Source organism: Coenobita brevimanus, chromosome 95 (genome assembly GCF_032717465.1).
Source record: "Coenobita brevimanus isolate Jiangsu-jjx chromosome 95, ASM3271746v2, whole genome shotgun sequence".
Taxonomy (NCBI): Eukaryota; Metazoa; Arthropoda; class Malacostraca; order Decapoda; family Coenobitidae; genus Coenobita; species Coenobita brevimanus.
Genome location: NC_137048.1, coordinates 34248821 through 34268820, shown reverse-complemented (window position 1 = coordinate 34268820; position 20000 = coordinate 34248821). Strand labels below are relative to the sequence as shown.

Below are 20000 nucleotides of genomic sequence, written 5' to 3'. Positions count from 1 at the left end.
GGTCTGTTACAGAATTTTTAAAAAATGCAAAGAATGTTTTATTATTATTATTAGTATCATTAAACTAGAACCTTAATTTTTTTAGCTTTCTGAAAATTTTTAATATAGGTTCAGAATAACAATGTATAATTCAGTATACAGTGAATTTTTATCAATATCTGAAGTAATAAAAAATGAGAGGTACTTATAGTAACTGAGACAAGACATAGCTGAGGTGAACTTCAGTGCAGGAGGAAGAAATCCAGATCAAATTGCAAACTACAAAACCAGGAAAGATTATTAGAGTATTATTATTTTTAAATATTATTATTATTATTATTTTTTTTTTTTTTGACATTGTTGTTGAAATAGAATATGAGGGAGAACCTTCATAGTGCTTTCATTTGTGATAAGTACATGGAAAGAAGAGATAATTATAATTATAATTTCTATTGACTTCGCTCCACAGATGTAATGGTGTCCTGGAAGGCATCAGGATCTGTCGTCAAGGTTTCCCCAACCGCATCCCCTTCCAGGAGTTCCGTCAGCGCTATGAGCTTCTTACTCCAAATGTCATTCCCAAGGGCTTCATGGATGGAAAGAAGGCCTGTGAGATGATGATCCAGGCCCTGGAACTGGAACCTAACCTGTACCGTATCGGACAGAGCAAGATCTTCCTGAGGGCTGGAGTATTGGCTTCCTTGGAGGAGGAGCGTGACATCAAGATGACAGACCTGATTGTTCAGTTCCAGGCCTACTGTCGTGGTATGCTGGCTCGTAAGAATTATCAGAAACGGCTTCAGCAGCTGAATGCCATCAGGATCATTCAGCGCAACTGTGCAGCATACCTCAAATTGCGCAACTGGCAGTGGTGGCGTTTATACACCAAAGTGAAACCACTTCTTCAGGTTACCAAACAGGAGGAGAAGCTAACACAGAAAGAAGAAGAGCTCAGGATGATTCAGAGTGTCCTTGAAGTACAGAAGAAAACCAATCAGGATATGGAAACCAAATTCCAACAGGCCTTGCAAGAAAAGAATGTTCTGGCAGAACAGCTACAAGCAGAAACTGAACTTTGTGCTGAAGCAGAGGAAATGAGGGCACGTTTGTTAGCAAGAAAGCAAGAACTAGAAGATATTTTACACGATATGGAGACAAGGCTTGAGGAGGAGGAAGAACGCACAGGTGGCCTTACAAATGAGAAAAAGAAACTGCAGCTGCAAATTCAGGATCTAGAAGAACAGCTAGAGGAGGAGGAAGCTGCACGTCAGAAACTGCAGCTAGAAAAAGTTCAGTGTGATGCCAAAATTAAAAAGTTAGAGGAAGATTTTGCACTCACGGAAGATTCGAACCAAAAGTTATTGAAGGAGAAGAAATTAATGGAAGAAAGATCATCAGAAGTTACAAGCACCTTGGCAGAGGAAGAAGAAAAATCCAAACATCTGATGAAACTCAAGGCAAAACATGAGTCAATGATCACAGACCTGGAGGACAGGATTAAGAAAGAACAGCAAGGCAGGTCAGAGCTTGAGCGTGCAAAAAGGAAATGCGAGACAGATCTCAATGATCTTAAGGAACAGATCAATGAGAAGAAGAACCAGATCCATGAAGTGCAGATTCAGTTGGCCAAAAGGGAGGAGGAGCTAGCACAAGCCATGATGAGAGTGGATGATGAGGTGGCGGCCAAGTCCCAGCTGCAGAAAAGTATGCGGGAGGTTGAGTCACAGCTCAATGAATTGCAGGAGGACCTGGAAGCAGAGAGAAACCAGAGAGCTAAGGCTGAGAAACAAAAGAGAGACCTGAATGAGGAACTGGAGGCCCTGAAAAATGAGTTGTTGGACTCCTTGGATACAACAGCAGCACAGCAGGAGCTACGCAGTAAGCGAGAGGAAGAACTTGCCTCTCTGAAAAAGAGCTTGGAAGATGATCAGGTCATTCATGAACAACAAATTGCAGAGCTGCGTCAGAAACATGCTCATGCTATAGAGAATTTGAATGTGGAGATAGATCAGCTCAAGAAAAACAAAAGTGGATTAGACAAAGCAAAGAATCAGCTTGAAGCTGAAAATGCAGATCTGGCAAATGAGCTGAAGAGCCTGGCCCAAAGTAAACAAGACAGTGAGAAGAAGAGGAAGCAGTGTGAAGCAATCATCTCAGACTTGCAGATGAAAATATCTGAATCAGAACGCAGCAAGTCAGACATTCAGGAACGCTTGACGAGATTAGAACAGGAACTGAATGCTGCCACTATTGCTATGGAAGAAGCTGACTCAAAGGCTTTGTCTGCCAACAACCAGCTGAAGAATCTTGAAGGTCATCTTCAGGAAACTCAGGGGCTACTGGAGGAGGAGACCCGGCAGAAGCTGAATTTGAACTCCCGTGTGCGTGCCCTTGAGCAAGAGAAAGATCACTTGCAAGAAGCCTTAGAGGAGGAGGAGAGCAGCAAACGCAACCTTGAAAAGCAAGTAGCCACACTGCAGGTCCAGCTCAGCGAAGCCAAAAAGAAGGCTGATGAAGAGTCCAGCAATGCTCAGCAGCTAGAGGAGACTCGCAAGAGGCAGATGAAGGAGCTGGAGGAACTGCGTGCTCGTCTGGCGGAACTGGAGGCTGCCAATGAGAAGCTGGAAAAGAGCAAGCGCAAGTTACAGGCAGAGCTGGAGGATGCTCAGGTGGACATCGATACCAACCGTGCCAAAGTAGTCGAGCTTGAGAAGAAGCAGCGTAACTTTGACAAGTTGCTCAGTGAGGAAAAGAGCAATTATGAGCGCTGCCAGCAGGAGAAGGAAAATGCTGAGCGTGAGGCCAGGGAGAAGGAAACCAAGATCCTTTCTTTGAACAGGTTTGTTATTTGGAGTCAAGTATTTTGGTGGTAGGTGGGGACACTCCCCATCCACTCACTCGAAATAATGATGCTCTCACGTGGCTGCCTTTTCCTCTCTTCCTTCCTTCTTTCCCTCCTTCCTCTTATGTCATTCTTTCCTGTGGGTGACTCTACAGTGAGTGACAAGCCAAATGGTGTCCCTTACACCAGGAAACCATTTACAGTGCTGGGTGGTAACCATATAACCAAACTATGGCACCTGGTAGTTTAGTGGGTAATTAAGGCACTCCAACCAGATTGAGCCTGTGTCAGCTCATATCCAAGGAGTGGTTGGGGTTTATTGCTCACATAATGCCACTCAAGGATGAGTGGGGCTGGTCACTCTAATCTTAGGGCGCATCCACACGTGTGCTTAAGCAAATGTTGGCAACATGTAAGCAACAGTAACGAACACGCTGCAAACATGTTGGGAACAGCAGCATCCAGATCATGTTGGCAACATCATGATGAAGTCTTAGCTGCCTGGTATGGACACACTTATCCCATCACCTCTGCTGCTGGTGTTCAAAGCTGTACTGAAACATGTTTGCATACATCTGTCCAAATACGGCTGCAAACATGTTCCCGAACATGTTGCCAGCTGTGTTGCCAACACATGTTCGAGTACACGTGTGAACGTGCCCTTAAATGTCAGGACCAACTTACCTAGCCCCGGGCTCTTATGCTCCTCATGGGGCAACAGAGCTTTAGATGTTGGATGGATGTATCAGCTGTAGATTATGGCAATACTGTAATTGAGTTTCATGGTTCATTGTTTCATTTTAATTGTGTCTTTATTAATTTGCGGCTTACAGAACTTTGGAAGAGTATATGGACCGCATTGAAGACCTTGAGACTGGGAAAAAGCGACTACAGATAGAGTTGGATGACCTTGTGTCAACCAGAGGTACTGCAGACAAGAATGTTCATGAGTTAGAAAAGGCCAAGCGTGCCCTGGAGTCCCAGCTGGCTGAGCAGAAGACTCAGGTGGGTCCGTGAATTTGTAAATGGCTTTTAGGAATGTAAACTGTGCTTCAAAAAAACAAACACAATTAGAGTGGGCACTTTGGTCTCTTATGCTTTAGTTTATTTTAAGCCATCGATTTTCAGATTGAGGAGCTTGAGGATGAGTTGCAGCTTACTGAGGATGCCAAGCTACGACTGGAGGTGAACATGCAAGCCATGAAAGCACAGTTTGAGCGTGACCTAAATGCTAGGGAAGAGCAAGGTGAGGAGAAACGTCGTGGGCTCTTGAAGCAGCTGCGTGAATTGGAGGCAGAGCTGGAGGAGGAACGTAAACAGCGAACTGCAGCTGTCACTGCACGCAAAAAGCTGGAGGGTGACCTGAAGGACATGGAAGGTCAACTGGAGATGAACAGCAAGGTCAAGGATGATGCCCTGAAACAGCTGAAACGAGCAGGAGCCCAACTTAAGGAGTACCAGCGTGAGGCAGAAGAGAGCAGAGCCTCACGTGAAGAAATGTCTGCCCAGTACAAGGAGCTGGAGAGGAAGATAAAGGTGATGGAGACAGAACTGCTGCAATATCAGGAGGACCTCACAGCAGCTGAAAGAGCACGCAAGGCAAGCACTCTTATTTTTGTCCATTTTTTATATATTTTTCGTAAATAGTGCGGGGGTGTATGTGCCAGTACTGTGAAGTATTCTCAGATTTATAGTTTTGAAATTGGGTGCAGTTTCTGATTAACAGTTTATGGTATAGACCATAGTATGTAAAAGTGACAAAGATTATATTCCAGAATGCGGAAACGGAGCGTGACGAACTGCAGGAGGAGCTTAGTCAGTACACCTCCAAGGCCACACTTAGCGCTGATGAAAAGAAGAGACTAGAAGCCCGCATCTCTAGCCTGGAAGAAGAGCTGGAGGAGGAACAGAGCAATGTAGAGGTTGGTAACAATGTAGATTTTGATTCAAAGAAGCTGCCAAAGGTCGAGCAACATAGAGAGCTGCCATTAGGTGACCAAAGCTGACGCATGCAAGCATGTTGGGGCCTTTGAAAACAAAACAAAGTGAAATGAAGCCTGCCTTGTTATGGAAATATTGTAGTGAACTGTAGTGGTAGGTGGTGGCGACCATCATCCACTCACTCGATGTAGTGCTGCCTACTTCCTCCTTAGCCTTTATCATTCTTTTTCTGTGCCTGCCCTCCTCTCTTCCTATTTCTCCCATCTTTCCTGTCACTTCATATTGTTTTTCTTTCCATTACAGGTGGCTTTACATTGAGTGACAAGCCAAATGGTTTCCTGTAAACCAAGAAACCATTTACAACGCTGGGTGGTAACCATATAACCAAACCATACATGCTCCCTACGTGTCAACAAGTGGATTGGTGGAGGGTTAGCGCCCCTCCCTGTAAAACAAATAACTTGGAGTCAAATGGCCATCCCGTATGGGATTATGGCGTCTGGCAATAGATAGAACTGATGCTGACATAGTTTTGCAGTACAAGTAAAACCCATTATTCATTTAAATGATATGCAGTTAATTCATTATAATCATACTGAACTGGCTTGTTTTTGTACTATAACAATTAAATAATAGCCAGATAATCCCATGTACAAAGTTTGTCATTTTTGTGTACAGTACAGTGGTAATTTTTGTCTTTGATGTATCACTGAAACACAAAAATATCTCCACTTAATACAGTAGATATGTTCCTGAAAAAGTAATCTGTGAAATGGAAGTCATTTTTGTGATAATTTTCAGCAAGAAAGAGCATCTACCATTAAAAAATTACATTCAAGGTTACAGGTTTGTAATTCCTCAACCCTGGTCTGCCTCTCCCACAATGATGGGGTGGAGTATCTGTATGGATTAAATCTTGCCTTAAAGTAATATCGTACTGTACAATATTCAGCGATGCTGGCAGGTTGTATGAACCCTGACCTTCCACTGCACATCGAAATTGCGTAATGATGAATAGTGGTCTGTTTTGTAAAAAGGTTGTTTATGTTGATCAATAACTTTACAGTGAAAAAAGTGTTAAGCAAAAGCATGTTAAATGAGTTTCATACCACCCATAATTTCTCTTTATTCAAAGCAGGATGGTCATGATGAATATTTTACATCATATTGAAGAAACTGTCCTAACCAAGTGTTTGTTTGTTCATCTTAGGTTCTAATGGACAAGATGCGCAAGAACCAGCTGACGATGGAGCAACTACAGACCGACTACAACACAGAGAAGTCATCTGTGGTCAAATTGGAGGGACAACGATCAATGTTGGAGCGCCAGAACAAGGAACTCAAGGCGAAGTTGTCAGAGCTCGAGTCAGAGATCAGAAGCAAGACGAAAGCAACAATTACTGCCCTCGAGTCAAAGGTCAGTAACTTTAACTTTGTAGTGTTCAGGTAATTAACCCTTCAGTATGATGATGCTATTGTACAATTTATACTTGCTACCACCAGACAGTTTTAGTTAAAGAAGATCCTGTATTGAATAAGTTAGTGAAGTTTGTATCAAATCTCTCCTGTTACAAAGATCTCTTCCAAGCTGAATTATATCATGTGAGAGGAGCAAGAAAAGAATAAAAAGTGAAGTGCTTGGAGGATACTTGTATCTGGCAGCTGGATGAGGTAGGATGTACAGTACAGGTATCAATAAATCTATAGATATAAATTAAGCAGATATTATAACAAATCCTAATTTATTTTTTGCTTGTCAAAGCTCTTAGATAACATGGGGGGGGGAAGGGTAGCAGTTGCTATAGTGTAATGAGTGGACCAGTACAGATAAAGTTAAATTATTTTTTTATTGTGAAAAGGAAGCACTAAAGGCTGGAAACCTGGTAAAACATGTTTCTTTCCAGAGAGAAAACAGAGAGAGATCCATCCCTTTTGTTTCCTATCTTCTTTAACCTGTTTACTTTGCTTTCTTATATATGCATTATCTTTTCTGCATGTTTTCATTATATATATAACTCAAAGTCTTTACTCTATTAAATCACATGTACATGAACTGGTACAGGTGGCAAATCTCGAGGAACAGCTGGAAGTTGAGGCACGTGATCGTTTGGGCCAGGCCAAGGCCAACCGCAAACTGGAGAAGAAGCTGAAGGAACTGGTAATGCAGGTGGAGGATGAGCGCCGCCATGCTGACCAGTATAAGGAGCAGCTTGATAAGGTCAGTAATAGGTCATAAAATAGCCGGATACTCCACCAGGTTTCTTGAACCCACATTTGTAATAACTTATGATTTGTCTCTTAGCACTTACTCCCTATTACCCCTGAAGGTGATGGTGCCTAAGATTGGGCTATTGTAGTCCAGACCTTTAACCCGTTAACTGCTCTATACAGCCTGGGCTGTTCTGAGTGCGACTGCTCAATACAGCCCTGGCTGCTCAGGTGAATTTCGAATATAGTGCCATGGTGACCAAGGCCGACCCATGAAAGCATGTTTGAGCCTTCAAAACTGAGGCTGAAAAAGAAAACGAAAACCATACAGTACATTCCAATAGGGAATCAGACACTTCAATGTTCATCCATGGCTTTACCAAGGTAAATATTGAGCTAATATTTCATAACTATATACTTTGGCATGTGTTCTCTCAATTCTTAAGACAAAATTTGGCCTTTCGGAAATTTCATTTTTACCCCTATGTCTGCGCCCTACGGACACCTCCAAAAAACCACCATGAGCAGTTAATGGGTTAAGAGTAGAAGATTAGAGTTACTAAATAATACTTTACCAATTCTTTTCCAGTCAAATGCACGAGTGAAACAGCTGAAGCGGACCATGGAGGAGACTGAGGATGAGCTTTCCAAGGAGAAAATGCAGCGTCGTAAGGCCCAGCGGGAGGTTGAAGACATGCTTGAGTCTCAGGAGGCACAGAACCGGGAGATTTCCTCACTCAAGACCAAGCTCAGGTACAGTCCATTGCCAGAGCAACTTTAGATACAGAAAAACAGTCTTCAGGTCGTTCTCTTATCACGTTTTTTTTTTTTTTTTTTGTGTGTGTGTGTGTGTGTGTGGGGGGCTTATCAAGTGTTCTTTGTGTAGGCTTTTAACTGAATTGCTTATTTTCAGAGAGGGTTGCAACAGTAATTATTGTAAAACTCACTTGCACTTTCATCTATCTATTTATTGCCCGACGCCCTAATCCCGCAAAGGGTGGCCGCAGACAAAACGGCTCCAAGTCACTCTGTCACCCACCATTTGACTATTCTCCTCTCAACTCACTCCCCCCTCCCTCATACACCTCTCAACTCCATCCCTCCACCTCATCCTCAGTCTACCCTTCCCTCTCCCTCCCTCCACCTCACCTACATACACCCTCTTAGTCTGTCATTTATTCTTCATTCTCTCCACATGTCCAAACCACCTCAGTGTATTTCTCCTAATCTTCTCAGCCACATCCACATCCACCCCACAACGTTCCTTCACTTCTTCATACGTCAGCCTGTCCCTCCATGTCACTCCACATGCTCCTCTCAAGTAGCTCATTTCCACAGCTGTCACTTTTGACTTGTTCCCCTCTTGCAAGGTCCACGCCTCGCTTCCATACGTCAGGGTAGGGATCACAATACTATCATGCAGTGACTTCTTAACTTCCATACTCACCTCCCTATTTCTCATCACTGCTTTCAGTGAACTAACAACCTTCCTTTCCTGCTGTACCCTTTCATGCACTTCATCCCCCAAAGTTCCATCCTTACTCATCACACTACCCAAGTACTTGAATGCACTCACATTCTCCATATCCTCACCATCCAACCTCACTGTACACTCTGTGACTTCATTCCTCTCAAAAAGCATAACTTTACTCTTGTTTACATTAACTTTCAGATTCCTCTTCCAACACACTGTCCTAAATTCATTCACCAAACCTTGCAACTCCCATTCATCTTCACTCGGCAATACTGTATCATCAGCAAACAGCAACACTGGAATCTTCCAAATCTCACCCTCATTCATTAGAACCACCCCCACATCCACTGCCCTACCTTGCACCTCCTTTACAACCCCATCCATGTATATATTAAACTGAGATCAAAGAACTCAGCTCACCATCCACTTGCACTGTAGCCCTAGCTCCTTTGTACGTACTCTTCACAGCACTCGACAATTTCCCCTCCACTCCATGTATTCTTAATACCTTCCACATACCTTGTCTATCTGTTCTGTCATAAGCTTTCTCCAAGTCCATGAAGGCAGCATACACTTTCTTTCCCTTCTCTAGATACTTCTCCACTAAACATCTTAGAACAAATATCTGATCTACACACCCTTTTCCCTTCCTAAATCCCCTTTGTTCTTCTCCAACTAGGTCCTCTGTCATAAGCCTAACCCTATCAATGAGTATTCCACCATATATTTTTCCAGTCACACTAAGTAGGCAAATACCCCTATGGTTACCACATACTTCTCTCTCTCCTTTTCCTTTGTATGCAACTTATTTATTTTCCAAAAATATTCTGTGCTAACACTTTAATTATTGTGATTAGTGTACCCATGTTATGTGAACTTTGAGAATTGGATTAGGATGGTGATAATTATGATTAGACTTGACAGTATTTCAGTCCAGTTCATCCATGTACTATACATACATAAACTTATTTTTGGCAACTTATTTCAGAATGGTTGTTCGGTATATATATATATATATATATATATGGAAGCACTCACCATCCACTCACTTGATGTAGTGCTGCTCTCGGGTGTCTGCCCTTTCCTCTCCTCCATCCTTCTTTCCATCCATCCTCTTCTGTCTTTCTTTCCTTCATTCTTTCCTCTTTCTTTTGCCTGCGGGTGACTTTACACTCCCTCTTGTGTCTTCTTTCCTACATTCTTTCCTCTTCCTTCTGCCTGTGGGTGACTCTACACTGAGTGACAAGCCAAATAGTTTCCTGTACACCAGGAAACCATTTACTATGCTGGGTGGTAACCATATAACCAAATTTTGGCTCCTGGTGGTTTAGTGGGTAATAAAGGTGCTCCAGTCGGATTGAGCCTGTGAAGGTTTATATCCAAGGGGTGGTTGGGGTTTATTGCTCACGTAATGCCACTCAGGGATGAGTGAGGCTGGTCACTTTCATCTTAAATGCCAGGACCAACTTTCCTAGCCCCGGGCTCCTGCGCTTCTCATGGGGCAACGTAGGATTGGATGATGGGTGGATATATATATATGTATATATATATATATATATATATACACAGTATATATATGGATGGGGTGCTACTTGCAAATACCAGACAAGAGCTGGGTAGACTAGTGCAGAGCTTTGTAATTCTCTGTGAGGTCGTGCCTTGAGAGTAAATGTAGAAAAGAGTAAAGTGATGGTTACTGAGAGAGAAGGTGACTCCCAGTGTGATGTTACAGTGAATGGAGAGAGACTGGAATTGATGATAGTGTTCAAATACCTGGGTATAGTGAAAGAAAAGAGAGGAAAATGTGCCAAAAAAGTGAAAGTAGGGTGACACAAGGAAGGATGATAGCTGGTGCTATGAAGGCCTTGGTAAAAAACAGAGGCTTGAGTGTTGCAGCTACACGAGGCTTACATCAAGGAGTGTTAGTGCCAGCTTTAACATACAGATGTGAGATTATGGTGTGGCATGAAAATGTAAAGTCAAGAGTAAGAGCAGTGGAGATGGGACTGCTGAGGAATGTTCGTGAAATACAGAGAGTGGATAGGACACAGAATAATGTGATTCATGAAAGATGCAGAGTGAGGAAGTCTGTGGACACCAGAACTGAGAAAAGTGTTCTGAGATGGTTTGGTCATGTGGAGAGAATGGATGACAATAGAGTGGTGAAAAAGGTATATCTGAGCAAACTTGAAGGAGGGTGGAGGCAAGGTAGGCCAAGAAGAAAGTGGAGGGATATAGTGGATGAATGTGTGAGGAAGAGAGGTATGGAAGTTGGTGAGGCTAAGTGACTGACAAGAGACTGAGCTGGCTGGATGAGTTTTTTGCAGAGAAGCACATAACCAGGGATTTGGCACCCTTTTTAATGTGACAGCTTCCAGATTGACTCTGTCGGTTACATTTATGTGAAGCTACAGAACTTGGTGAATGTTTTTGGTGTATGAGATAGAGCCAGGATTCTGGGGGCTTGAATGGTGAGTGAATGGAAGTGTGGCCCATTGGATTGGGCAAATTTGGCTGTCTGGACGTTTCTACTCCTCACCCTGCCCTAGGGCGGAAAAGGAGGTCTGGAAGATGATGATGATGATGATGATGATAATATCAAGGTGTAATACGGATAATAAATCATATATAAGATGTTTTGAAGGTTACAGTGCCATTTAGAATATGTCCTGTAAGCATGTAATTCTTGCATTGCAATGTTATATGTGGGTGTCAGTTGCCATGTTGGGTTTGAGGAAGGTATGTGGTGCTGGTGGACAGGTTGCATTCATATTGTCTGCTACTCTTGGCTTGGTTTTCTTAGCCCAGTGGCTCTAGTGATATTATTCTTGCCTTTTCCAAACAGTTAAACTTTCAAAGTGCCTTTGCAATGAAGGGGTTAATAAAGAGGACATCCAACCCTTTCAGTTCAGAGTTTCATGAGCTGAATAAAACAATCTAGAGATAACATGAATAAAACACTGTACACTGTCATTGTACAGAAGGGATGAAAACTTATTACCTTTATGTTTTCATGGCTTGAAAGTATACAGTATATATTAACCCTCTGATCTGATATCGTTTTCATTTTATTCTTGCCATCTCCATACTTTACCATGCTTTGGAGAACCATATGGGATTGGAGAGGTTAGGTACAGTGGGCTCGCACAGCATGCGAGTTCACAGTACGTGAATCGCATAGTACGTGTGACCAGAAATAATAACCAGAAATCCTTGATTGCACGAGTTTAGCCCACAATACGCGAGGCAAAGGCAAGGAGTGGCACAAAAATTCCATTTTCCCTGAGTATGCAACCCCCACCCCTGCACAATGCATCCATCATGACGTCAGTTGTGATGTAGATGCGCAGAAGATCCCAGGCATTCCACTGTGCAGCATGGAGTATGGGGGGGGGGGGGTCACACCATTACAGCCAAGACTCTTGCACAGTGAGGGTACGCTTTCTCAGGTTAGCCTGTTGTGTACTACGAGTGGCCTCCCCCCCCCCTCTCTCTCTCTCCATCCTGGTTTGCACCTTCTCAACACCATGCCTCCAGCCCCGCGAGTGAAGAAACTTCTTACGCACATGACCAAGTTGGAGATCATCAAGGGAAAGGAGGGGCAAGGGAACTCCGTTGTCAGCAAAGCCATGGGCCTGGCTGAATCTACAGTGAGGACTATATGGAAAAACCGTGATGCCATCAGGGCACTTGCGAAGACGTATGGTGCATCTGAGCTTGACGGCCATTTCCATGTGGGTAATCATGCGATCATTCTCGTGGAATGATATCTTGCCACCTTCATTATGAGGAAGAAGAAGAAGGAAGGTGTACCACTCAACTGTTGATATATTCGGGACCAAGCCCAGCTCTTTTGCAAGGCAGCATCTCGCAAGGCATCTGTAGGATGGCTGCACCGTTTTTTAAAACTCAAGGAACGCCAGCACATCAAACTGTCAGGTGAATGTGCCTCTGCCGACAAGCCAGCCGCGAGAGAGTATCCTGCGATATTTAGAGCACTTATTGAAGAAGAACAGTACATCAAGGACCAGATCTACAGCATCGACGAAACGGCGTTATACTACAAAGCCATTCCCAAATTGACTTACATCACTAAGAAACACAAGCAAGCCCTTGGTCGCAAGCTTGACAAATGATGATGATAATGTTGACTGTAAACCTGTCTGGGAGCCACAAGATGAGGCCAGTTGTTGTACACACAGCTTCATACCCTAGGTGCTACAAAAACCTCACGAAGATGGACGCAAGTGGCGTGTATGGGTACAAGTCTGCTAATGGTTGGATGACTGGCAACATCATGTCAGAGTGGCTGACAAAGCACTGCATCCCTGATGCCAGGGCCAAGTGTTGGGAACTTGGCATCCCTTTCAAGATGCTCCTTGTGCTCAATAATGCACCAAGTCATTCTCTCTACCCTGAAGATCTGCATAAGGATTGTAGTGTTGTGTTTCTGCTGCCTAGGACGATGTCACTCATGCAGCCACTGGATCAAGAACTGATCACCACTGTGAAACTTTTACCACCAACAGGTGTACGACTACCTACGTAGGAAGGCTGACACGAGTGGAACTTCACGCCCTAGAAGTAGACCGCAACGCAGATATGGATGTGGTAGCTGATCCCTTACCATCTCTGCCAGTAGCTGTATCCCTGCCCACCTCAGCTGACATATCTGTCAAGGCTTTCTGGTGTTGTTTCTCAGTAAAGGACACAGTTGATTTCTTCCAGCAAGCCTGGGACAAGATGACACCTGCAACGGTGAACCACGCGTGGTGACTGCTCGTGCCTCACCTATGCATGAACCACAGGATGGCCATTCAACCACTGGTCGAGGCTGAGGCAGCAACACTGACAGCAGCACAAGCTGTACCAGGTTTCGAGGATGATACGTTGGCAGACATACGAGAAATGCACACTGCTACTGAGGAACAGCCTCCCCAGGAAGTGTTGCAACGGATTGACGAAGCTGACACAGAGCCGGAGGCCAGGCAGAGTCAAGTTGAGGAGCCTAGTGTGATGGAGGGCAGCACAGAACTGTGTCAAGGATAAGCAAGATCTTGCTGCCATGGGTAAGCTCAAAGAAGTGAAGGAACACGAAATCAGCCACCAAAGAACAGAGGAGATTCTTGTAAGTATCAGCAAAGCCTTCCGCGTCTATACAGACAGGCACAGGCAAGAAATTAACAGGAGGAGGCAGATGCTCATAACAAGTTACACAAGGCAGCCTCAAGAAAGTGAAAGTGAGGAACCAGCTACATCATCTGATCCTGTTCCTGTAGAAGAAGAAGAGAATGTAATGTAAGTTGTGTCAGCATTGGACTTCGAGTTTTTTTTTTGCCGAAATGACTGAGTTAAAGGCTCGTGGGGAAGGGGCTCAGGAGGAGTCTGAGGATGGAAGTGTCGGTGCAGCGGGGGGTGCGGCACTGTAAGTGTTGCCGCACCTCGGAACCCCTGTTATTTAAGTCCATCAGACCTCATCTGCTGTTGTTAAAGTGACTGACCATATTTTTGTTATCTGTAGTATATGTATGTCTGAAAAATTTTCCCTTCATTATGTCTCTTAAGGGTAAAAAAATGTCAAGGTATGAGGAGGTACCGCCCATAGGTAATATTCCCTTAAGATTATGTATTCACGGTGCGCGATTTCAAAGTGTGCGAGGAGCAGGACTGCCAATCCACTCACGTACTGTGCGAGCCCACTGTACTGTGGTCATTTATCATTTACAGTACCTTTTCACTGTAAGAGGTGTTCAGCAATTGAATATAATTGGCTGGAGATAGTAAGAGTTAAGCAGTGAAGCTTGTCACTAGACTGAGCTAAACGTAAGCTTATAGAGATTGTTTGCCACCTCTTTTGGCACCAGCAAGGACTTGGACCAGCTAAGCTAAGAATTATCTGCTGTCATTTGGCAGAAGTTGGGAATATACCTATTGTTGGAGTAGCATTGATGGCAGATGATGCTAAAAACTTTCAAGTACAATAATTTAAAATGCTTTAAAAATTGAAATCTCGAACTAAGTTTCAGTGTATATTTCCTGATAGGCAGAGTAGGTGCATCCATGATATGCACCATGCATTTATGCTTCTGGCAGGCCTTCAATCAAACACTGCTTTTTGTGCTTGCCATTTGGCAAAAATGATTTCCTAGTCGTGTATTTATACTGGACTTGTACTTGCTTTATCCTTCATTCTTAGAAGGACTAAAGTGTTTGTGTATTTTTATATGCAGTTGATCTTTGTGTGCTGCTGAGTGTGATTAACTTCACTTCATACCTTATATACTTTATTTTCCTTATCTTGCCTTTCTTAGGACATTTGATATAAAAGCCATTTTGTGCCATAAAAGGTCAGCTCACATGGGCCTTTCTGGCAAGTATCACCACATATTTTTTAGGCATTGTTATTTATGTTGTAGAGGTTTCAGAGCTGTATGTTCATCCTCCTCCTCCCTGTTTGCTTCTCTTCCCTGTTTGCTTCTCTTCCCACGACTGTGTGTCATGTGGTCATGTTGTGCCACAGGATATACTGTACATGGACAAGGCTGCCTTTTTTAATCAGCTGTTTGTTGCTATATTTCAGTCTTAGGCTAACTTTCAAGTACTGTACAGTAGTTCTGTGGTTTACACACACAGTCTTATCCCCCAGAACAGCCAGAATTTTCCCTCTTTTGGTTCTGATGAGACTGTTAATTCATATCATGTGGCTTCCACTAAGCATGCAAGCAGAAATGCATCTATACTTCTTGACCTTGTTTTTGCCACTTATCCATCTTAAGCCAATCCTTGAGCTGCAGGTTGCCCTGCCTCCAGGGAAGTTTATTTGATGACTCATAGTCGTCCTCCTCACCCAGTGCTATGACTGCAATACCTGTACAAGGTAGCTGGTCATCTAGATACAGCCAACCATTTTCACAACATGCTTTAAAGCTGGACCTACCAACACCACTTTTTTTTTTTTTTTAAACCAAAAACTGTAAATAAATCAGGCTACCTGTCTGGCACCATTATTACTGAAGTAACAACTTGTTAAGTACTATTGTGTTTCTTCATATTGATTCACTGTTTCCTCACATTGATTCACTAACATTTGTTCAGTATCAGGCTAATTTATTGGCATTTACAGCATTGCTATTTATATCTTTATAGATTGTAACTTTAATGACAGGAAGGTTAACAGCACTTGACACCTCAGCCGTGGTAACAGTCTGAATGTTCCCTTTATCCAAATGATTTTACGACACACACACAATAACTCTGAGTCCTCTCATGTGCCTTTATCTTTCCTCTGCATAGAGGGAAAAAAAGGGGGGGGGGGGACAATACCAGTAATGCTTTTTTATTTTTACTGTTCATGTGAGAGAGAACTGCAAGGTTAGACTAGAATAGGATCACTCCATACATAGAGAAGCTAGTTCGGGAACAGTGCCACTGTAGGATTTTCTTGTTACTGTACTGGGTCTGACAAGTCGCCTGTGTGTTGCAGCAGTAGTAAAATGAGTAGTCACGTCCTGAGTAGTCGCCGCTCCATCACCACCACCACTATAAAGCGAGAGGCCCAGGATGACTAAGGGCCCACTCGAATGAGGCCCGACGCTTTACTCTTGAGTACTTGAACATAGTTTGCCAGTGTCTAGTCCTGCTCTTTTTTTTTTTTTTTCTTTTTTTCTTTTTTTAATATAAATAATTGCTATACATTGCTTTCTTTTGCCTACTTATTCAGTGAGTTGTAACATTATGTGCTGCATAAAATATGGTAGGTGATGAAATTATAATGGTATGGGCATGAGAATTTAGATTAGAATTTAGACTGTTAGGGTGACTAGTTGGCAGGATGCTAGAAAATTTTAAGCTTAGCTATTATAGCTTCAACTTATTGTGATGAGCTAATGTATCTTTTTGTTTTGTGGCTGCTGTAGCCAAGCTGAAGCTGAAAAGGTCTTAAATCAAATCACAAAGCGTACAAACCGAGGACTGTGCAAGTTAATGAAGAATGCCTCGACATCAAATGTGATCGATCTGTCACAGGATTTGAGTAGCAGTGAAGACGAGAAGTTTGTGTCTTTGTGGTTATTTTCCAGAGTAGTGGCAGTGGTGTGTGTGTGTGTGTGATTATATTAGTTTGGAAATGTTAATTTTTCCCTATAGTTTAACACTAAATGATTTCATCTAACCGGTGAATTAACCCTCATTTATTTACATTTGTAGGTTATTGAGTAGTTAGTAAATAATTATGTTGCCTTATTCTGCATGGCAGTTATTGTGGTTTGACTGAAAGTAATATGAACTACCAAATGGCTGGTTAATAAGGGTGTGCATTAAAATATTACTTTCTGAAAATTTCCATCCCCTTGCAGATACTCCTCACGGAAAAGTCAAATGTTAGTGATTACGTGGTTATTAGCATGGTAGAAAATTATCTTACAGTACACCTATTGCACATAGTGTAAAGGTAACTGTGGCTATTAGCAGTAACATCCTACACAACAGAAAGCTTTCATACATAATAAACCTGTAGCCACCACATTATTGTTTAATTGCATGCCCAGCAGCTTGCTTTAATTTCTGTGGATTAGCAGTTACCTTGTTTGAATATGGGATTAAATGTTGTTGCTTTATTGTATCAGTCCTCTTGATATTTGCTGTATCCATCCTTGCCAGCTTTCCCTTTTATCTTTTATGAACAGAAAATCTGTTTGTTCTTGTAATAATGCTTTAAGTAAAAGCTCTTGTAGCTGTTGTATAATAATGTACAAAGTTGTTCTAGATAATAAGCATAAGAGTATATAATGGCAGCTACATATCTTCAGTACCCTGTTTCCTTAACCAGACTATCTAATACATGTACCTACTCTCTAACCAGGCGTGGTGGCGGCGGCCTAAGTTCCCGGATGGAATTCTTTGGCATGAAACGTGGCTCGATTGCGGCTGGCAGTGATGACTCCCAGAATGCTGACGATTCTGTTGATGGAGAGGAGGATGCTACTAAATGAAGGCCACAACTGCAGTAGCACCTGGTCATGTTGATCCAGACCATATATTTAGAAATGAGGGATAGAAGGATGAGAATCTATATGAACTAAGTAGATGCCGAACTGTAAATTATAGGATAAACAAGGGGGGAGGGTAGGGGAATATGAATTGATTATGTTGACTTAATTACATGGACTGGGATGTTAAAGCTGATTCTTTCTAAAATATATTTTATATAATTGGTTTAGTTGATTTACATATTGCCAACAACTACGGTTATTAGATATAATTGTTTTGAAAGAGTTTTGTTTGTCATTGGAAATGTTTTTATTGGAGATTGACATTTTTATTTAATTATTAGCAAAAAATACTTAGGTGTAATCTTCCATGCTTCATGCATATTTTGTTGAATTTGTTGCCATATACAGGTATCCAGCGATTTCCATTGACAAAATGTAACATTCCAGGGAAATTAAGGTGTTTAGTGTTGGCATAATTGTACTTAATCCATAGGGGAGATAAAAAGGAGCAACTGAGTTGTGAAAGCACAAAAATGTTGCCTCACCCTGGTCTCCGACAGTTTATGGTATGTCAAGTGTTGGTAAATCACTGTACCAAGCTTGTATGGTCTGAAAGGCAGTTACTTGTCAGAGATATGGGTGAGGTGGTGGACCCTGTAATGTGAAGGGGTGATGTTACCAGTTGCCAAGCAACACTAACATCCCCCCAAACAGAGGATAAGTACACTTGTGGTGTTAACTGGTGTGGGATGTGATGAGGTGGAACTGGTGTTATGCTGTGTCACATCAGGAATGCCACACTGCAACTATGTGCCACTTGTTGCCAGCAACAGTTATGGTAATATTTCAGGATGGTCTGGCACTTGTGTATGTCAGTGTTTTTTAGAATGTCCAGCATGCATATGCCATGCTTGAATCTTTTTTTACTGTCATAATACATTTTCCTAACTTTGTATCAAACTAACAATGAATGCTTCCAGTCTGCTACAACTGTATAGATTAAGTATGAATGAATAACCTATTATCATTAGTTGAAAGCTGTCTACATGATTATTGTTATGTATTATGTTAATCATAGTATCTTGTATAGATGCCAGGCCACTTAGTGATTCAAAATTTTCTTATACATCCTGTACTTTTTTTTTTTTTTTTTTTTTTTTTTTTTTTTAAATCAAGAGCTTCATTACAACCATCCACATAGTTTTAAAACTTAATATATTATGTATTATTTTATTGTTGCTCTTTGGGGGAGGGAAATAGTTGTATTAACTGGTTGTATACTTAGTGATTTGACTTAACTTCCAAGTGACCTTAAAATTTATACATTGCTCATAGTAAAGTATGTCGTCAGTTATATATGCAGTATATATATATGTATATGTATATATATATGTATATATATATATGTATATATATATATGTATATATATATATGTATATATATATATGTATATATATATATGTATATATATATATATATATATATATATATATATATATATATATATATATATATGTAATATGTATATATATATAATCATTCCCATTCTGTAGCAAATACGGCCTTATAGTTGTAGAACAAAGCTGGTTTGATATATTTATCTGAGAGTAGATGGTCTTGAAGGTGTTGAGAGAGGGAAACTTGTACAGGATGGTGATAAGAAATAGAGGTAGCCGTAAAGGATTTTTGATTTTGTGATTTAAGATATATAAAGCTTCTATAAGGTGCTTTGTTTTGATATTGCTATTGCATTTGTTAATTTGAAATATGATCAGGTATCAATAGTTAGAATTTTTGATTAAGCAAAGTTTTCTATAAAAAAAAAGCAGGGTACATCAATGCTTACCAGACATGTTAGGGCCAATATTTCATTAATATTGTCAGGAGGATATCCAAAGTATAGTTGGTAGAAGGCAACACGTTGCTTTTCTCTCAGGGACAGAAGTTTCTTATTTTAAAGGGAAAAAAATTATTTAATGTTTCATATTATTTATTTATTTATTTTAATAGATACAAGGGATTAACTTAGTCCAGCGGTTAAGGGCCGTCCAGTAGTTTATTGTATTTAACAGTATGAAGAAGTTTAACTGAACTTTTAGATTGTTAATGAAATGAAGTTCCTATGCAGGTGAGATGTGCCAAGTGCATAATATTGTTGCTGTGGTAATGCAGAGGAAAGCAGCGATGTTTTGTTTTAGAACTGTCAGGTAATGAATAGCATTTGTTTTTTTACAGTATGTTGTCATTAACTTCTCCTTATGAAGCAGGACTAATTTATTATTGGTGTAATATACTTTGGATGGACTCGAACTGACTGCAATAAAAGGCCTTAACATCTTTTCTGTGTTTCTTTACTCTGTGTGCTCGAAGCCAGAGATGTTGTATGCTGATGACTTGATGTTGATTGCAGAGAATGAGAGACAGAGAAAAGATTTAGGAAGTGAAGAGATGGAATAGGGTGCAAGGGTTTGAGTGTAAATCTGGATGTAACAAAAGTGATATCTAGGGGTGGTAGTGGTACTGTCAAAGTGGAGTGAGTGTAGCCATGCACAGTTTGCCATAGGG

The 20000-nt window shown here is 41.5% G+C and overlaps 1 protein-coding gene across 4 annotated transcripts in view; it reads left to right on the top strand.

The window, feature by feature from the left end:
• Window positions 1-19773, top strand: part of zip (myosin heavy chain 10) — a 242341-nt gene extending 222568 nt beyond the window's left edge. For 2 of the 4 annotated variants that reach the window (XM_080282928.1, XM_080282927.1), the window contains 9 exons: window positions 449-2818; window positions 3655-3826; window positions 3950-4420; window positions 4597-4743; window positions 5973-6179; window positions 6825-6980; window positions 7560-7723; window positions 16361-16495; window positions 17305-19773. In XM_080282928.1, coding sequence (XP_080139054.1) covers window positions 449-2818; window positions 3655-3826; window positions 3950-4420; window positions 4597-4743; window positions 5973-6179; window positions 6825-6980; window positions 7560-7723; window positions 16361-16495; window positions 17305-17434 — 3952 coding nt within the window. In that variant the 3' untranslated portion in view covers window positions 17435-19773. Of the gene's footprint in view, window positions 1-448; window positions 2819-3654; window positions 3827-3949; window positions 4421-4596; window positions 4744-5972; window positions 6180-6824; window positions 6981-7559; window positions 7724-16360; window positions 16496-16798; window positions 16823-17304 lie in introns of all 4 variants that reach the window. The other 2 variants (XM_080282929.1, XM_080282931.1) reach the window with 2 other exon arrangements.
• The last annotated feature ends 227 nt before the right edge of the window (window positions 19774-20000 follow it).